General features: G+C 50.8%; 2 protein-coding genes across 4 annotated transcripts in view; both read left to right on the top strand.

Annotated features, from left to right (window-relative positions):
- Positions 1-2524, top strand: part of VPS53 (VPS53 subunit of GARP complex) — a 63105-nt gene extending 60581 nt beyond the window's left edge. For all 3 annotated transcript variants that reach the window (XM_030231337.2, XM_030231336.2, XM_030231338.2), the window contains one exon: positions 9-2524. In XM_030231337.2, coding sequence (XP_030087197.1) covers positions 9-179 — 171 coding nt within the window. In that variant the 3' untranslated portion in view covers positions 180-2524. The remainder of the gene's footprint in view (positions 1-8) is intronic.
- A 2825-nt stretch (positions 2525-5349) lies between these two features.
- RFLNB (refilin B) lies at positions 5350-11974 on the top strand. The gene is made up of 3 exons (XM_050981912.1): positions 5350-5592; positions 6931-7040; positions 9099-11974. The coding sequence occupies exons 1-3, from the start codon at positions 5389-5391 to the stop codon at positions 9427-9429; spliced, it is 645 nt and encodes a 214-aa protein (XP_050837869.1). The 5' UTR covers positions 5350-5388; the 3' UTR covers positions 9430-11974.
- Positions 11975-19008: the final 7034 nt, after the last annotated feature.

The raw sequence follows: 19008 nt of genomic DNA, 5'->3' as shown, positions 1-19008 counted from the left end.
TCCCTCAGGGCCTGAAGAGGAGTGAGCAGAGCAGCATGCTGGACCTTTTCCGCCTGCGCCTCCCCGCTCCTCCCCCCGGCGGCGACGGCTCCGGCTCGCTCTCGCTGAGCGCTCCCACGCCCGAGCAGGAATCCTCCCGCATCCGCAAACTGGAGAAACTCATCAAGAAGAGACTCTGAGGGAGCACAGGGGCGCTCCCTGCCTCGGGGCTGGTGGCAGGGAGGGGGAGCAGAGCTGGTCAGGTTGTGATTTACAGCGTGCTGCTGAAACACCCGTGTGCTGTCCCTCCCAGCCCCTGTGATCTCTCAACCATCGCGCGCTGCGACGCTTTCAGACCGAGGGAGAATCTGACCAAGGTGTTTGCCCTCAGCTTAGCAGGAGGGAAACCCAGGGCATTGCCAGGTCCACGTGATGGAGAAAACAGAGGCACCTGGAGGCCAGCAGCTACAGAAACCATTCAGGTGGATTCAGAGACTGTCTGGCTGTGATGCACTTGGTGTCACCGCTTTTACCCTGGCTGAGCTCCTGCTGCAGCGCTGAGGGTTTGCTTCAGTTCTGTGTTAGTGCTCACTCCCTGCTGCAGGGCTGTTCCTCTGATTCATTATTTATTGTGGGGTGGGGGGAACCAACCCCATCACCACCACCAAAACCCCAACCCTTTAACAGCTGGGATCCAGGCACCTGCAGCTCCACTGGATCAATGAGATGCCCAGGAGGGACCCCCAAGGCAGACTTCTCCCCTGCTCCTAGGACAGGCATGCACAAAGCACCATGAAACAGCAAGGCAAATCTTTTTCAGAACAGGAGGAAAGGGCTGAATGAATGCCTTCTGCACCCTGGCAAAGCTCCTGCCAACCAGCCTCTGTGGCTGTTAGAGCTTGAAGGCCAAGCAGGACCTGTGTGGAGCCCTATCCAGCTGTGTGTGCTGGACTCACCTGCTGTCCCCAGTGGGAGTTCCCATCCTTCCTGGCCAGCATCTCTCCCTCTTTCCACAAAGAGCCCTTCATGGAGCAAGTATCAGACTGCTCCAGCCCCTCATTCTCACTCCAGCTGGAGTGTCCTCAACAGGGATGTGCCACCTTGGCACCTCTGCTGCCCTGCAGAGAGAGGTGCTGGAAATGTTGGCTCTGTCAGGGAGCCAGGGCCACTTGGTGGCACGGGAGGCTTTCAGCAGCCTCAGGCTTCAAGGCCCTCCTCCTCCTGCTCCTCTGAACCTCAGCTTGCAGCAGTGCAGAGGGGAGCAGAACCAGCAATTAAATATTTTGGATAAGCCAGGCCCCTCTTCCCATGGCCCAGTTCCTGGCTCCCAGGCACAGAGCCAGCATGGAGCAGGGCTGGGATCAGTGAATGCTTCTCCAAGAAGTCTCCATGCACAGAGACCTCACCTTGTCAACTGCTGGATTTCTTCCCAAACTCCTCTGTGCCCTTTCTGGGAGACTTTGAAGGCATGTGCCCAACCATGAGTGCATCCCACATGGGTGTGGGGCAGGTCAACCAGTTGTGCCTGTGTTATTTAACTTAAGCTTCACTTGCACGTGCAGGAAAGGGAAGTCCTGTACCAGTGTGGCAGGTGAGGAGCAGCCACGCTGTCAGATTCCTTCCTGGGAGAGCTGTGCTCCCCACCAGGGCAAATTTGGGCCTTAGGACTGTATTTATTTAGGGGCTGTACTCACAGGGATTGTAAAAATCACTGCTGCACATCAAGGAGGGGAGATCAGGCTCCAGGAACATGAGTTCCATCCACCCAGAGCTTTGCTGAGATGGGGATTGAAGAGCAGCAGTAAGAACACCTGTGGGGAGGGACAGCAGTTTCTCATCACTCCAGTTTTACAAATCTGCTGTTGCCTCATTTGCTTCCTCTCCTGATTCCCTGTTAGGTGACAGAAGAAGGAATGTTGAAAGCACATTGGGATTCTGAGCAGCCATTCCCCAAGGACAGGTTATCTCAAGGTGCATGTGCAGGATGGCTCACGAGGTACCACACTGCAGAGCTGGAGAGGAGGGAACATGGGTTTGCAGAGATTCATTATTCCCACGAGGGGATGAATAATTTATTTTAGATGAATTTTTCTTTGCTTTGTCTAAGGCTAAGTCTCTGACTAAATTATGAATAGCTGAAGACGATGTTGAAGTTATCATCGTGTGTCTTACCCAAAGGCTTCCCCCATTTCATTCTCTGCATTTCATTCTGTAGATAAGAGGAAATAAAAGGAGAAATGAATTTTTAGTTTCAGCCTTTGAAGAATGCTACAGGGCTGAGTGTTTGGAGTTCCATTTTCAGAGAGCAAATCTACAGTTTCCTACTTCTGGTGTAAGTTTTTGTGCCCCTGGCTCTTGGGTGTTTATTAGATTTGGCAGGTCTCTCTTTGTGCATTAGCTCTTTGGAGTTTACAGCTTTGGGGAATAAAGGATGATTATGTGTTTTCTGTACAAAATGCCACTTTTTATGGTTTCAGGCTGGGGTGTAATTCTGGCTGTACGCGGGGTGTGACACCAACGTGAATTAAATTGTAACTGATGCTCATTGCTGGGTGTTTCTCTATGGCTGCAAATCCCAGAGGCTGGGATGGACCTCACCCAAACTCTGCTGGACCCAGCACTCCCTGCTGTCCATCTGCTCCTGCAGCTCCTCTCTGCCTTTTCCACCTTCTCTGGCAGCATCCACATCCACAGCAGCTCCCTGCACCGCCTGGGTGGCTCAACGCTCCCGACCTTGTGCCCCTAAATAATCGCATCAGTTCTGCTGTCTGCCACTGCGGGAGCGATTTCTGAGAGATCCTAATTTTTCCTTTGGAATTAATTAAGGGGTAGTGCCTTTTTCCACGCTCTGCATGATGCTGGAGCAGCTCCTTTCACTCGGAGAATTAATGACTCATTTGCTTTTCTCCTGGCGGTCCTGCCCCCTCCGCCCTTGGGCAGGAGCAGCGCCGGGCGCTGGGTGTTCCTTTCTTCCCGGAGATTTACAGCCAGGACTCTGAGCATCCAAGTGACGATGTCCAAGCCTCCACGAGCCTCTGCTTGGCTCCACGAGGGCGGTGGCAGCAGGGCTGTAAAAGCTGATGAAACCTCAGCAGCTTCAGCCACGTGCTGTCAGCGCTGGTCCCTGCCCTCAATCCCAGTGCTGGGTGAGCACAGCTCCTCTGTGACACAGCCTGGCGTTTCCCATCCTTTGGAAATAACTTTCCAAAGTTGTTGTTATTATTATTTCCAAAGTTTTATTGTTTTCAGAGACCACAGGATCCTTTTGGTTTGCCTCTCTCAGCTATGGGGCTGTCGCATGGCATCGCCTGTGGTTCGGTTGCTGATTAAGCCGAGCACACCCGGCCTGGTGGAAAGTCCTTTATGGAAGGAGGATCTTGATAAGAGACTTTTATCTGCCCCATCCTGCCTGTGTGTGGGCAGTTAAAGAGTAAATAATGTGGACAAACAGGCAGGGGAAAAGATTTCCAATGCCATCAGGGATGGCATGGGTTGGTACAGTTTGAGACCTAAAACCAGTCAGACTTTCCGAGGGGGCAGAGTACACGTCCTGAAAAAGCAGAGCCCCTGTACACAGTGACTCAACAGTATTTGAGTTATTGAGCAGTTAAAATTCTGCTTAAACACTTCCTTTTCATCCTAGCAGGCAAGATTGGCAGGTCTGGGTGTTGGTGCTGCAGGAGACCCTCGGGTGGGCTGCAAAGGCCAGGAATGAGAACCTGGAAGGGCACAAAAAAATTACCTTTTGTGTCAAGCCACGCCAGAGTGGGAGGTTTTTTTGCTGGTAAATAAGGGGCAGAAAGATTTCCAGGAGCTCTGCTTACCCCAGGCACTGAGATTCCTCTCTCTTGGACCCTGATTCCCATGGGAGTGGCTGTGGGAGCACCCACAGCTCTCAGAGGTGACTGCTGGGATGTGCCACAAGTTCCCCCCTCCTAAATTGCACTTGGAGGGTTGTTGGCAGCGTGGGTTTTCACCCAGAAGCTGCACAGCAGCTCTGAAATGATGATTGTGTTCATCTGGAAACTGCTCCAGTGCCTTCCAAGGCATCTGATTTCATAAAGGGCTTTTATGGGAGATTTTGGAGTGAGGACTGATCAGTTTTCCTATTGCTTGTAGAGACCAGCATCTCTTTTTTTCAGGGGTGGAGGGCATACACTTAAATTAGAAGGAAGAAAACACCTGTCCAGCACATTTGCTCAGACCCCAAAGATTTCAGTCAAAATTCTTAATGTTCCTTTTCTTTCCATCTGCATTTTTCAGCAAAGACAAACAGCCTCATAGTATTTCTTCAAAGGAATGTAAATTCCTTGAGGAAGTCTCCGGAGTTCCCAGCTCCGCATAGCTGCAAACCACAGACGCCTACGGCTGAAAGTTCTGCTCTGCTTTTAATTTTGGGGCAGGGAAGGAATTTTTTTCAGAGGTTTGGGTTCACTTGTGCTGGGCCCATCAGCCCCGACTGCTGCTTTCTGTGCAGGGGAGTGTTGACTTTGGCCAGCTGCAGAGTTGCTTTCCCTCCACAAGAGTATTCCCCCACCAAATCTGATGACATGGCGCAATTATTTCATTAGGATTTTCCAAAAAAGGTTCCCTTGCTCTCCTGTAGTGCTAGAAAGACCGTTTCCTTCTGTTCTCTTGTTTCAGCTTCGGCAGCTTTGCCTGAGAAATGCAATTAGGGGCAGCAGTGCTGCTGCCTGAGCCCGAATGCTTGGGAGTGGGGAGGGAGAAAGAGCAGCCTGGAGGGAGAACTTGGGGGGCTTAACCCGGCTGCCAAAATCCCTGCCGGTGGGGAAAGCACCACTGGAGGTGGGGGCAGCCCAGCAGGATCTGGCAGCTCTTTCAGTGCTCCCCAAAATCCGTGCTGGCAGCACATTGGGATGGTGCACTGTGGGCTGGACCGGGATGTGTGCAGGGCAGCTCATCGGGCATGGTTCCACAGAATCCCAGAACCATTTAGGTTGGAAAAGAGCTCTGAGAACATCGAGTCCACCCCGGGACCCATCCCCACCTTGTCAACCGCACCAGAGCATTGAGTCCCGTCTGTCTTTACCCAGGGACGGTGACTCCGCCACCTTCCTATGGCAAATTCCGAGGGGGCGAGGGGACAGGACGGGGGCGCGGGAATGGGGTCACCAGGAGGGCAGGGACTGCGGGAATACGGCGAGCACCGGGAGGATGGGGACAGCAGTGGGACGGGGACAGCAGTGAGACGGGGACACGGGTGGGATACAGGGACACGGGTGGGACACGGGGACACCGGTGGGAGCCGGGCCGGGCACGCCCCGCCCCCGTGGTGGCCCCTCCCCGGTCCCGCTGCCGCCCCGCCCGCCGCCGCCGCCCGGGCGCAGCCGGCGCAGGGAGCGCAGCGCGGGCAGGGGCCGGGTCGGGGCAGGCGGCGGCGGCTCGGCCATGGTGGGGCGGCTCAGCCTGCGGGAGGTGCCCGACCTCCCGGACATGAGGAAGAGGGGCGACTCCGGCCTCGACAGCCCCGACTCCGGGCTGCCCCCCAGCCCCGGCCCGGCCCCGCCGCCCTGGCTGCTCTCCTCGGGCAGTCCCGACCGCGCCGCCGCCAACGGGCTCCTGGAGCCCGAGCCGCCCGCGCCCTCCGCCGCGGTGAGTACCGGCCCCTCCCCGCTCTGCCGGCACCCTCCGGAGCCTCCGGGACCGCGGGACCGGCAGCCCCGCTGCCCCCGGTGCCGCCGCGGCAGGTGCGGGGCCCCGGCGGAGCCGCTGCCCTTCGGAGCCCGCCGCGCTGCTCCGCGCATCCCGCGGGGAAAGGAGGGTGGAACCCCCGGTCTGGCCGGCCTGGAATGGGTTGGAAGAACCGCCCGCCGTTCCTCTCCGTTGTGACCGAGACCTCCGGCCGCTGTCGTGTCCCGGAACGGGTCTGCAGCGGGAGGGAAGGGTCCCGCCGGGAACCGGGGTGGCCGGGGCTTTTCACAAAGCTCTGGCTGCAAGGGAAGCTCCTCTCCCTCCTGGCATCGCAGCACGTCTTTGGAAATCCCTGTGGAAAGTGAACTCCCGTTATTCCGGAGTGACCCGGAGTAGTAACTTTATCGTGCATCAACTGCGGTTTCAGTTGATTTGGTTTTTCACCAGATAGTTTCTGGATGTTGAGCTGCTGGTACAAATACTTTGGAAACTGCAGATTTAGAGGGAAAATCCTTTTTCTACAGGGCTGCTGCTGTGAAATTGGAAAAGGCCATAGGAGGGAAAGATGCTCACAACCCACCAGCCCCTCCATTGTAAACACACGTGCAGAGGTGGCTTCAGAAACACACACGGGTTGGGTTCATCCCTTCAGGGCTGCTTTGGTTTCCTCGGACTGTGGGATCGGTGTCAGTTCGTGGTGCTGGGTGTCAGGAGAGGAGCGCAGGGACCAGCAATGAATCACCCACCGCTCGGCTGGAACGAGTTAATCCTTCCCGACACTTGGTGTGTGAATTAGGTTGGATTGAATGCCTTCAAACAGGAGCCAGGGCGTAGCTGTGGAGCAAGGAGGTGGCTCACGGCGAGGTGCCCTGTGGGGATTTCCTCTGTGGTCTGTCCGTGGGGGTATGGGGTGAATTCAGCAAGGAGAGAGCTCTCAGACACCAAAAAATGTTGGTTATAACTTGAGTGTGGCTTCATGCAGGGAACAGACTACACTGCACAGAGGGGTTGCATTCCTCTCTCATTTCCCAGAGTGGCTCCTCTCAATTAAGCTGCTCAAGTTAGGACCTCGTCTTCAAAAAATGCTCCTGGCCACCTCTGGGATGCTTTAGACCAGTGTGGAGTCAGGGATGCACCTGTAGCACATCTTGTTCTAGCAGATCCTCCTGCACGTAAATGTGAACCTCAACAGCTCCATACCAAGGGATAAATAAATCTGTTTTCCTGAGAATGCTCTGCATTGTAACATAAAAGGTACACCAGTATGGTAACATAAAACATTTTGCATTTCTTTTGCAGAGTTCCGTGTTCTCCCCCAGCCCCGTTCTCTCCAGCTGCCCTCCAAGATTGTGTCCTTTATCCTTTGGTGAAGGAGTTGAGTTTGACCCTTTACCACCCAAGGAAATAAGGTAAATACTGTGTTGCAGTCATCTCGTTTGGAAGGAGTTAGAGGAGTTAGCCTGTAAAGGAGCAGTTGGGCCTTATCAGTGCCTGTGAGTCAAGTTAATTTATTTGCAGAGCCATTGTTCACTGCCGCTGTACATTCCTGGACCTGGACATTTGTACAGGCTAAAGGAGTGTTCAGCCTCTTTTAATCCCACCCATATGGTTGTTTTGTTGGTTATTTTTCCAGGAAGACTTTCTTATATTTTACTCTCCTGCTTTTCCTTCCTTGCACTGCTCCAAAATGTTGCCCTTCAGCTGACTAACCAGGAGGTAATCATGAGGGAAGACCTTCAAAGATCTTTCTAGGACTGTTTCATTAAGGGAAAGAAATTTTGCTCTTTCAACCTCCTGGTTTTATAATAAGCACTTTTTATCTTAACAGCTGTGGCTGGTTGTGTGAACTGAAAGAAATGGTAACATTCAGAGGAGTGCATAATTCTTTTTTTTTAATGCACTGCATCACTTCACAGCCTGTGAATTATTCCTTTGAACACCATGATTTGCAGTAATGAGAAAAGAAGGCTCCCGGTTGATGACTGTGCAATTAGAGGGAGGCTGATAAAATCAAATGGCAGCCTAATGCAGGGGAGGGTAGGCAGAATTATGTCCTGGTGTGGGGAAGGAGCCTGTGCTGTGGCTGGAATTGGAGGCACTTAACTCCTTAGTTAGTGGAAAAGCCACCAGAGTTTTCACAGTGTGAAGGAGATTAAAACTTTCTTTTGCAACCCAGGCACAGAGGGTTTGGGTGTGCAAACTGGAGTGTTTTCCTGCCAGCTGAATCTTCAGGAGTTTGTCTTCAGAGAGTGCCCCGTGCCAGGGGTGATAGCAGAACACTCCTGGGTGATTCTTGGCAGAGAACAGCTGAGGAGATAACGTGTGCTTCCCAGCTCAGAGGAGTTGGGATGTTTGTGTGCCAAGAACAAACGTGGATCAAGGCCTCTGGGTTTGGGAGTTTGCAGGAGGTTTGTACATGCACAGAGCTCAGGGCTGAGAGGAAGTTTTGGTAGTGCTGGCAGCTGGGCTAGGCAGTGATAATCCTGGAAATGCTGCTCACATAAGGCTCTTTCCTCATCCTGTAAATGTGTAAGACATCAGCAGATGGTTCTGGGTGAGGTGGGATGAGGAGCCACCCCGGTACCAGCAGCTCCTCTTCCCCACAAACCCATGAGCAGAGCTCAAATCCCCTGCAGCAACCCATCCTCAGCCCTGCTTCATCCACCTCATCCACCATCAGTCATGCTGATGCCAGAACACATTTGTGCAAATATGAAACATTGTCCTTCTATTGTAAAAGTAAAGAATCACTGGCCTGAGGCTACACAGGCTTATTTCTATGGATGAGGTCAACAGTGTTTAAAGGTTGTGTTTCTGTGAGTGGAGCTTGTCTCCAACAGAAATGGAGCTAGCTACCAGCTACAACTGCACTGCTGTAGTTATTAGTTATTCTAATTATATTAATTATCTAATTAGTGATTCTAATTATATTAGAATTATTTCTTCCTCCGTGTAATCACTTTTTGGTCCCCTCAGTTTAGGAGGGATGTTGAGATGCTTGATTGTCCAGAGGAGGCAACGAGGCTGGTGAGGGGCTTGGAACATGAACCCTGTGAGGAACAACTGAGGGAGCTGGGGGTGTTTAGCCTGGAGAAAAGGAGACTCAGTGGTGACCTCATCCCTCTCTACAGCTCCTGAAAGGTGGCTGTGCTCAGGTGGGGCTGGGCTCTTTCTCCAGGCAGCACTGACAGAAACAGAGGATATAGTCTCAAGCTGCACCAAGGGAAATATAAACTGGATATTAGGAAAAAGTTTTTTACAGAAAGGGTGATAAAATATTGGAATGAAGTGCCTAGGAAGCACCTCTCTGCCCAGGGAGATGGATGTGTTTAAAACAAGACTGGATGTGGCACTTGGTTTAGCTGAGGTGTTGAGGCTGGGTTGAACTCCACGATCGTAAAGATCTCTTCCAAGCCAGCGATTTTTACCTGATTATTCCGCAATAATCCTGGGCCTTTCTGTCGCAGGTACACCTCCTCGGTGAGGTACGACTCGGAGAAGCACTTCATCGCCGACGTGTACCTGCCCGTGGGGCTGAGCGTGGCCTCGTGCAGCCAGACCATCGTCTGCGTGCCCAACTGCTCGTGGCGCAGCTACAAGGCCGAGGTGCGCTTCGAGCCGCGCCACAGGCCCCGCCGCTTCACCAGCACCACCATCATCTACCCCAAGCACGCCAAGACTGTCTACACCACCACGCTGGACTACAACTGCCGCAAGGCCACGCGCAGGTTCCTCTCCAGCGTGGAGCTGGAGACCTCGGAGTGCCTCGGCGCCGACCGCGGCCTGGACGGCTGCTGACCTGTATGGCGGCTGAGGGCGGCCCGGGCGGCTGCTGACCGTGGCCTGGACAGCTGCTGAGCCCAGCCTGGATGGCTGCTGACCATGGCCATGACAGCTGCTGACCGTGGCCATGACAGCTGACCCCAGCCCGGATGGCTGCTGACCGCGGCCTGCACAGCAGCTGACCCCGGCCTGGACGGCTGCTGACCGCGGCCTGCACAGCGGCTGAGGGCGGCCGCCCCCCTCGCTCCGATCTGCCCCTCACGTACTGTGCTGACTGCACTTGCTAAAAGCAGGCCCAGCCCCTCTCTCTCAGCTCTTCACTCCTGCTTTTAAGCCTCACGGCGGCCCGAGCGTGGTTTTCTGTGGGAAAATAACTTAGCGAGGGGCTTGGCTCTTCGCCTCCCGAAAGCCGCGAGTTCCCTCCCCTTCCCCGCTGTAATCAGGTGAAAATAACAACGGGAAGTGATTCCCCCAGAGGAAAAGGTGACAGGTAAGGAGGAGTGTGGGGTAGTGGCTGGTAGGTGGAGATCCATTTGGTGATGTGCAGAAAGTAAGGGCTGTTTGCTCTCTTGCTGAGGATCCAGCAGGTTGTTTGGTTACATGTATTGCTGTCAGCCATTTCAGTTTAGATCGTGTTTTCTCCAGAAGAACCATCCCCTGGAAATTGCTGGAAAAGGCTAAATTCTGCATTTAACACCTAAGAAAATGTTAACGTGTGGCATTCACATTTTGTGTGAAGGTGTAAATTGAGAAGAAGAGAAGTTCTGAGCAGAGTGGGGGATGAGCTGCTTCTGCAGCTCCAGGCAGCAGAGACAGGACCGTGTGATTCCAGTTCTTAGGATGATGAGGAACCCTTGTTCTGTGTGACACACGAGTGTTTCTGTGCCTGCAGCAGGGCATGGAACAGAGAATACCTGGCCAGAAATTATCCCTGTGTTGTTGGATCTTGGTGATGCGGAGGTGGAAAACCACAAGTGCCTTGTTTTAGCCCACCCAGGCTGTGTGCACTAAGGAGCTGTAAACCAAAGCAAGATTCAGATAAAGTGCTGGACAGAGAGACCCAGAATGGCCAAGGAGGTGCTGGATGGGTGTGAGACACTGTTGTGGTGGGGTTGGGAGGAGGTAAAAGTACCGAGGGACAGGCAGGTTTGTGGTGCATAACAAAATCCACAGCTGCAGCTCTGCTTCCCAGCTGAGCTTGTCATGGCACAAATCCGTGTCCTGGGGATTGGGGATGTCACTGGGATGGGGCAGCCTCTGCCTGTCTCCAGGCTGCTGAAAAACCTCTCCTGAGTGTGTGATGAGTTTGGGGACCAAAGGGAATAGCTTCAGATACTATGAAAGTCTGTCTGGCTGTTACGTGCGTTCGTTTATCGTGTGCCTTGATGAAAATAAGACAGAGAGGTTTCCTTGTTTTCCCAGATTTTTTTTTTCTTTCCTGTGTTGACAGAGCGTAGTGTGGAGAGCATCTGCTTTGGGGAGCGTGGGTTGTGCTGGTTTTTTGTGTGGTGTAATCTCTCAGAAACACCTGATAGACCTGTCTGAGCTGGACATGGCTTTTCCATGTATTCCAAAACTCCCCCGAGGTGTGGGTGTGCAACACCAGTCCTGGAGCAGCTTTTAAGGAGGACTTGGCAGTGCACAGCCCCAGGGGTGAGTTTTGTCAGTGGCAGCCTCGGGAGGCTGTTCTTGAGCTGTGCTTAGCGTGTGTTTGTGCAAGTGTGATGGATGGTGTGGAAGTGAATCCCAGGGAACTGAAAGGAGTCGGGAGATGAAGAGTGCAGCAGGAAGGAAACCTTGAGTTTGTATGGTTTGGGTTTTTTTTTATTGTTGTTGTTGGGGTTTTTTACTTATTTATTAGCTGAGCAAAGAACATCCTTCACCTTTGGTACTTGCCTCAGAGAGGCAGCTCCCAAAACAATCCCAGGATGAGAGAGGACATGGCCGGGCAGGCAGCGCTCTGGGGTTAAGAGCAGCGCGGCGTCACCTTAATCACTTTGGTCTCAGGCTGCAAGAGTGGGGAGATGTGTCTTAAACAGATGATGCAATTCTGCCCTAAGTGTGCCCCAGGATGTCCTTGTGGTGTAACAGAAGGCCCAGCTCACCCCACAGCCCGTGGGGTTTCACACTCTGCTCCGGGGGTTGCTCCATCCCTCGCTCCCCGCAGCTGCTGGTCACAGGATTCTGGGAGAACACGGACCCTGGATTGCCCCCACAAATGCTCTCCCAAGGAATCCACTTGGAATACATCTAAGAGGAGGTTGTTTTAAGTTGTAGCCATTAGCTGTTCCTAGTTAGAAGCAAAGTAACCCACAAAATACCCCTCACGCTCCCGTTTTAGGATAAAGCACCTGATTTTTATACAGCAAGCAAACTTAATGTGTACCTCTTAAGAATATTTTAATTGGTAGAGATACCTTTTAAATTATTTATGTTCCAACATTTGCAGAGCTCTGATTAGCTCTGTGCAAGTGTTCTGGTGTCTGTGATGTTTCCCACCCCCTACTTCTGATTTTCAATTTGTCTTTTACTTTATTGGTAATAAATGATCTGAAAACCATCCTGCAGGGAAGTCTCTTTATTTCTCATTCAAACCTTTTCAGTGTTTATTGTGGTAGTTACTTAGAATTAAATACATAATATTTCCTGCCCAGCTCCCCTCCTTTCTCTTCTATTTTTGTTTACATATTCTAGGAGGGTGTTTCCTATATAAAACTGTCTCTATTAAAAACCAAACCAACACCAAATGTTGTGGATTTGTCAGTTTAGTAAGACATTGAAAAAGTTCTTCAAAGACAGCTGAAAATCCTCTCCTTAATGTCTTTGAGTTGTTCATCTGGTACAGTTTTATTTTTAAAGAGAGTTCCTGGTATGAATTTCAGCATATCCTACAAGTGAAGAACTAATCCCTTTCAAATATAACATGTATTTAACCAGGCAGGAATTTATTTTTAAAATGTAGATGCTCTAATGCTGCATTAGTAAACATAGCATAAATATAAGATTAGAGTGTGTTATGCATTAAACTTTATAAAACCAAAAGAGATGATTATAAGCTATTGTGTGGAGAGAAATGCTCTGGTGGTTTTCTGGATGCTTAATCTGTTCTTTTAACCTTTCCACATTTTGCAGGCGTGCTGATTTTGTTAGTGACTCTGGCAGAGCAGGAATGGATGTAATTGAACATCAGTTAATTAATTCCTAATGGGATTTTTTGCTTACTTTTTTATTGTTCATCTGGTTATGTGCTTGTGGAAGCTCTAGAGTTGCATGTAATGACATTATTGGGGTCTGGGGAGCCGTGGAGCTGCTGCAAAGCTGCTGCTTCCAGCAGAAGGCTCTGAGAGCTTTTGGGTATCCTGGAGTTTTGAAGTATTAAACAGGAGAAAAGCCACTTATAAACATCAATTCTCTTTAAATGGGTCGATTTAAAAAGCCATTAAGAAAAAACTTGAGAAGTCAGCACAGTGTCTTTCAGGGGAGTTTGGGGAGACTTTCAGATGTCAACTAACTTTCAAATCTTCCTGCAATGAGGCCGGCTGTTCTCCTTAAGTTTTGTCATGACACTCTGTGTGAAAAACATTATTTTACTACAAAAGTTTGAAGTAGGGGAGTACAAGGCTGTTATGTGTGATTTTTTATTCATATTGGCCCAATGAGCTTCTAATCAGCACCTACCATTCCAAGGAATCCCTGTTGTTCTGGATGTGCTGTTTCCCTTTCACTTGTGCTTCTCCAGAATGTCACATCTGAGGGTCTGAGACAATGAATTTTTGTTACAAACTAAAACACTCAACCTAACAATTGGATCAAAGGCCAGGAGGTGAGGGCTGGATTCCCACCCTGACTTTGCAGCTTGTTCAGTTTCAAGGAAGGTAAGTTCATGTGCCTGGAAATCATTTCAGCCTCTAAACAAGGTGTCTGGTCCTTCAGCTGCTCACAAATCTGCAATGTACAACATGAATACCTGGAAAGTTTAGCAGTGTTATTTGTAAATAAACCAACAGCAATAATTAGCACAAACACAGTGTGGAAAGGAGCACTTCAGATTGTTGATGCAGTCTGAATTGCAGCCCTATTTTAACAGGTTGGTTTGTTTTTTAAAATAGAAATGTTTTTTCCTCCACAGAGACACAGACAGTGAGGAACCACTGCTAAGGTACAGAAATTGTTGGGATTTTGGGTGACACCCCTGGTGCAGCTCAGAGGCTCCTTCAGCATTCAGTTCACAGCAATTTTTGCTCCCCAAATAATTTCCTGCAGGAATCTCCTTTACCTGCTGCTGCTGCCAGGGAGGGGTGGGGAATTCCTGGCAGCTGGGAGGTGCTCCTGGGTATACAATTCACACCTTTTCCTCCTTTCACCCTACAAACACACAGCCTCTCTCTCTCTGCCTGGGGATCCTCCAGAATCCCATCCCATTCACTGAGCTGAGCACAGAGACCTTCCCCTGCCCCAGCAGAACCCAAAATGCTGCCAGCTGATGCTACAGCCTCGTTTATTTTTGCATTTTCCTGATTCCCCTCTGCAGTGTTTTGGGCTGAGTCAGGGTTCCTCCCAGGAGCTGGGATCTGAAGCACTGGAGGGGAGTGGGCCCACTGCTTTCTGCTTTTGTGGTGCTGTTTTGCTGCTGAAATGATAAATGCTGTTAGCAAAAAGGTAAGTGTTGCCTCTCAGGCTTTCCTGATTGTTTCAGAAAACAAAAATAAAATGAGGCAACGGCTTGCTGTGCCCTAAGAAAACCCCAAATCTATGGGAGAAATAGTAATGGCCCAAAAATCTTATTTTTAAGTAGGAAATAGATATTTTTCCGATTGGCCAGCATAGGGATTGTCACACCTGTAAAATGTATTTATTGAAGCTGTTAATGCTGTTAATAGCACTTTTGCACTGGCATCAAGTTCACTGTGTTTGCCTGACTCAGTTTTAGCAGGAAATTGATTCTGAGTTGTTGGGGATTTTTTTTAAGCTGCCATCTATTAATAAAATGAACCATATGATTTTATTTTTTTAATAGTACAATTTCTGGAAACTTTCAGGCACTTTTTGTACTAAGCTAGGGGAAATAAATGGAATTATTCCTTTGCACTGATTTTTTTTGGAAATTACCCTTCCTTTTCTGTAGTTTTACCAACCACTCAACCCCGCTGATAGATCAGTGCTGTAACCCAGTGCCGGGATGAATATTTAAATATCCCCTAAATATTAACAGCATCCCAAATCCCGGGCAGTTTATGGAATTCTCAACTCCCTGGCAGGTGCCTTCTGCCTCCTACTGCTTATTCGGTGTAGTTACATGTGCTCCATCCCTGGGATCAATTTGTAGCTAGAGAGGAAAATCTGTGGATAAACAGAGGGCAGGGCAAGGTTTTAAAGCACCATGGGTGGTTTCCTGGGAAAAGCTGGTTTTTCTCACCTGCCCTCGTGCTGGCGGTGGTGGCACTGGTGGCACTCCTGCGTGGTGGCTTCTTTCTCCCCGGTGGCTTCGTGCCAGCTGCTGGAGGGGTCCCGGGTCCCTCTGCTGCCCAATAGCAGAGAAGCAGGGAAAGGAAATTCAGCAGCCCCGGCGTGGCCTCCCTCCTGTCTGTGATCCCTCTGCACCTTCCTCCCCTCTGAGCCTTCCCCCCATCTCCCCTCAGCCCCCTTCCCCTCCTCCTCCTCCTCCTCCTCACTTTGTCCCTTCCCCTCTCCTCCCTCCATGCCAGTGCCTTCCCTCCCTCCCGGCCAGCTCTCCAGGGCAGGGGACAAGCCTGGACTCGCCTCTGTCACCGGGAGCAGCTCCCTGCCCTTGTCCCCTGCGTGAGCAGGTGCTGGGCTGTGCCTGTCCCTTGTCCCAGCCCCGAGGTGCTACAGGATTGGCAGGGGAAGCACCAAACCCCAAACCCTTCACACACCTCAGCCCTGTAAATCAAAGTGCTGAGGGAAACTCATCTTGCCCTTCCTTCCTCTCCCCGTTTCCCTTCCTCTTGCCCAGTTTGCCTTTTCCTTTCCCTCCCTCTCCACCTTTACTCCCACCAGAGTAGTGGAAGCACAGTTTCTGGGGCAGCCCCATCTCTCTGAGGTTTCTGGGGCTGGTGCAGCCCTGCCCTTGCTGCTGGGGGTTGGTGGGAAGAGCTGTGAGACCCTGGCAGATTCCAGAGGTGAAAATCCTTCCTCACAACTCCAGAAATGCTCCTCTTACAGGTCCTCTCGCTGGGAGGAACACATGGTTTAAACCTTTTTGGGTGTTTTCTCCTCCTCCTCCTTTCCTCTTTTCTCCTGCTTTGCTGGTGGCACTGGGGCAGGTGGTGGCATCAGGCTCCTGCTCCCACATGCTCAGTGCTGGTGGTTGCTGATGCTGGACAGCAGCCAGAAGGTCCCCAAAGCTGCCTGTGGATAAAAGGGACAGTGACACAGGACAGAAGAGCAGGAAAATGGCAGCAGCACTGATGGAGTGTAAATAATTCATCCAGACTGGGGAGGCAGAGTGGTATTTTTGGAAGGAGATTACTTGGTGCTAATGACAAGGGCTGGTTGTTGTTAATTTTATTAGGATAAAACCTGACTCGCCAGCCAAAATTCGAGCCCAGTGGGAGCTGCTGGCCTGAGCTGCCTGTAAAGAAAATCATCTTCTGACAGCTTTTCCCTGGAATGCCAGGACAGGTAGGAGCAGTTTTCTCCTGGCTGACCTGCCCCTCCTGCTGCTGCAGGGGCTGGGAGCTGGCAGCAGATTAGGTTATTCTGAAAGGGCTTCATCCCCAGGCAAACCCTGCTGTACTTTTTGACTTGGAATACAACTACACTGAGAAATTTCTCTGAATTTCTCAGTTTATTCCCAAATGTGCATCATTTTCCTGTGCCACAGAAATTGTGTATGGATCTACACATGGGCTACCAAGGAAGGCTTGTGGAAAGATCTTGTGGGAGCTGCAGGCTCAATGTGAACAAGGAAAGGAGAATTGGACCTGAGCCTTGCCCATGCAAGCAAAATGTGGATCAGAATTGGGAATTTTTCTTTAAAACAGGTTTAAAAATCAGCAGATTTTGCTGTGAAGCATCAGTATTCTTCCAGCATTTGCTTTGTCTTGTACACCCTTGAGCAGGTATGCTCAGTAAACAAGACCTTTTTGGTTCAGATTAGGGACAGAAATCATTGACATTTTATTAAGGAGAGGTAATTAGAGGGACGAACACAAATTGAATCAGAGGATTGCAATCAGAGCAACAGCTTGGAGAAAAGCCCTGGACTTCTTGCTGTGAATGTTGAAGCAGCTGAACTGAGCTGGGGCAGTCAGGCAGAAGGGGAAGCAGTGCCAGACAGCTCCTTGCTCCTGTTTTCCTGGGAAATGGCTGCTCAGAAATAAAGATCCAACCAGTCTGACCTCCTGGTGTTCACCAGCCCAGTGTCCAAACTGGGAATCCTGGAGCACTCCAGGATTCTCCCAGCTTGGACCATTGTGCTGTGCAATAAAGCTGCTTTTAAGCACCGGTGGTTCCTCTCCAGGACCAAGTTTAACCTCTCCAAAAAGCTGCTCTTTCTTTGCCATCCCTTGAGGAATGTCCCAGCCTGAGGTGACACAGGAGAGGAGAAGGAACCAGCTGAGGCCATGGTGCCACTGTCAGCAGCACTGGTGAGCCTGCAGGAGGAGGTTGTTATCCCTCATTGTCCTTGTCACGGGGATATTTAAAATCTCTGGCAGCTGTGATCTGGTGAATAATTCAGCAAAACCCATCATCGATAAAAGAGAGACTTTGAAGGGTTCTTTGGGTGGAACTGGAAGTGCCTGGCTTCTGAGAAACGAGTCTATTAAAAATTGACTCGGTGCTATCAAAGATAAAACCTGTATTTAGCCTTTAAAATTTTTTAATGTAACATCATATTTATTCTCTGTGGCACCCAGCTGCCAAGGCCCAGGCTTGCAGGCTCTGGAGCAACTGTGGGGATCCTGACAAGCAAATTCCACAGCAGGATGGATGCAGGCTCTGAGATGTGTGTCATTTCCCTGCCAGCACAGCTGGTTAAATAAGGTAATTTATCTTCTTCCTGAAGTTGGCTGAACCGTGTGTTTAATTTATTTATATTATTGACTGTGTGGAAGAACTACCCTGGTGCGAAATGTCATCGTCAAGTGTTTTCTTCCACAGAGCAGCAGGCTCTGTGCTCATGCAAAATCCTCCCTCTGATGTATTTTTCAACAGTTGCCTGAACCAAAAAGAAAAAATAACTGCTTAGATTTGAGCTTGATTCAGGTGCAAGGTGGCTGAGGGTCCCTGAGCTGACCCTGGTGGCTGTGTGGAGGTGAAAGGGTTTGCAGGGGGTCCAGATCTCTCAAGAGCCAGCTCTGAATGGTAGAAACACAATTTATTTTGCCTTTCTTTCTCTTTTCCCTCTCTCATTTCCCCTCCCCATCCCTTCCTGTCACATGGCAAATTTACTCACAGCATCAGCTGGACATTTCAACAGTAAGGAGCCCAAATTCCTGTGTTCTGGTGCAAAGGAATAATTGTGTTCCTGTGATTTGCTGCTGACTCACCACAGGAACCCAGGCTCTCCCTTCACAAACCCACATTTTGCTGCTATTACCAGCAAATGTCTGTAATTGGGATTGCTCAGGAGGTTTGGTTCTTCAGCTTTAAAAGGTCTGAGCCCCCTGAACTTGTCCCAGGCCTGGCAGGTGCCTCGTTCTGTTCTAAAGATCCTTTTTTGTTGGGGTTGGGTTTTTGTTTCTTTGTTTCTTGTGTGGATTTTCGGTTGGTTTGGGTTTTTTTGTTTTTTTTTTTTCTTCTTCTTCTTTTTCGGGTTGTTGGAGGGTTTGTTTGGTTTGTGTGGGATTGTGGTTGGTTTGGTTGGGTAGTTTTGTTTGTTTTGTTTCTGTTTTGGGTGGGGTTTTTGTTGTTATTGTTTGGGGAAACTTTTTGTTTGGTCTTTTTCAGGGTTTGTTTCGGTACCACCTTTCCTTGTTTATAGTTGGGTGTATTTTTCCTGTGGGTTCTTGCTCTGTTTGAGGATGCACATCTGGCTGTGCCCACAGCGCTCTTCAGCTCCTGGTGAACATCTGGCAGTGTCTGGAGCCTCACACAGCTCCTGGGACACATCTAGGGGTGCCCACATCCCTCCAGCCTCTTCTAGTGCACATCTGGCTGTGCCCACATCCCTCCAGGCCCTCCCTATCCAGATCTGGCAGTACCGACACCACTCCAGCCACTCCCAGCACACATCTGGCTGTGCCCACATCCCTCCAGCTTCTTCCAGGTCACATCTGGCAGTACCCACATCCCTCCAGCTTCTTACAGGTCACATCTGGCAGTACCCACATCCCTCCAGGCACTCTTCCAGGTCACATCTGGCTGTGCCCACATCCCTCCAGGCCCTCCCTATCCACATCTGGCAGTACCCACATCCCTCCAGCCTCTTCCAGGTCACATCTGGCAGTACCCACATCCCCTCCAGCCACTCCTAATGCACATCTGGCTGTGCCCACATCCCCCCCAGCCTCTCCCAGCACATCTGGCCGTGCCCAGGCCGCTCGGGGCCGCTCGGGGCCGCTCGGGGCCGCTCCGGGCACCAGCAGGGGACGCGCGGAGGGCGGGCGGGGGCGGGCGCAGGTGCGGCTC

The sequence above is a fragment of the Serinus canaria genome, chromosome 19, assembly GCF_022539315.1.
Source record: "Serinus canaria isolate serCan28SL12 chromosome 19, serCan2020, whole genome shotgun sequence".
NCBI classification, from domain to species: Eukaryota; Metazoa; Chordata; class Aves; order Passeriformes; family Fringillidae; genus Serinus; species Serinus canaria.
Note: the sequence above shows the minus strand (reverse complement) of the source record. Positions and strands in the feature narration are given on the sequence as shown.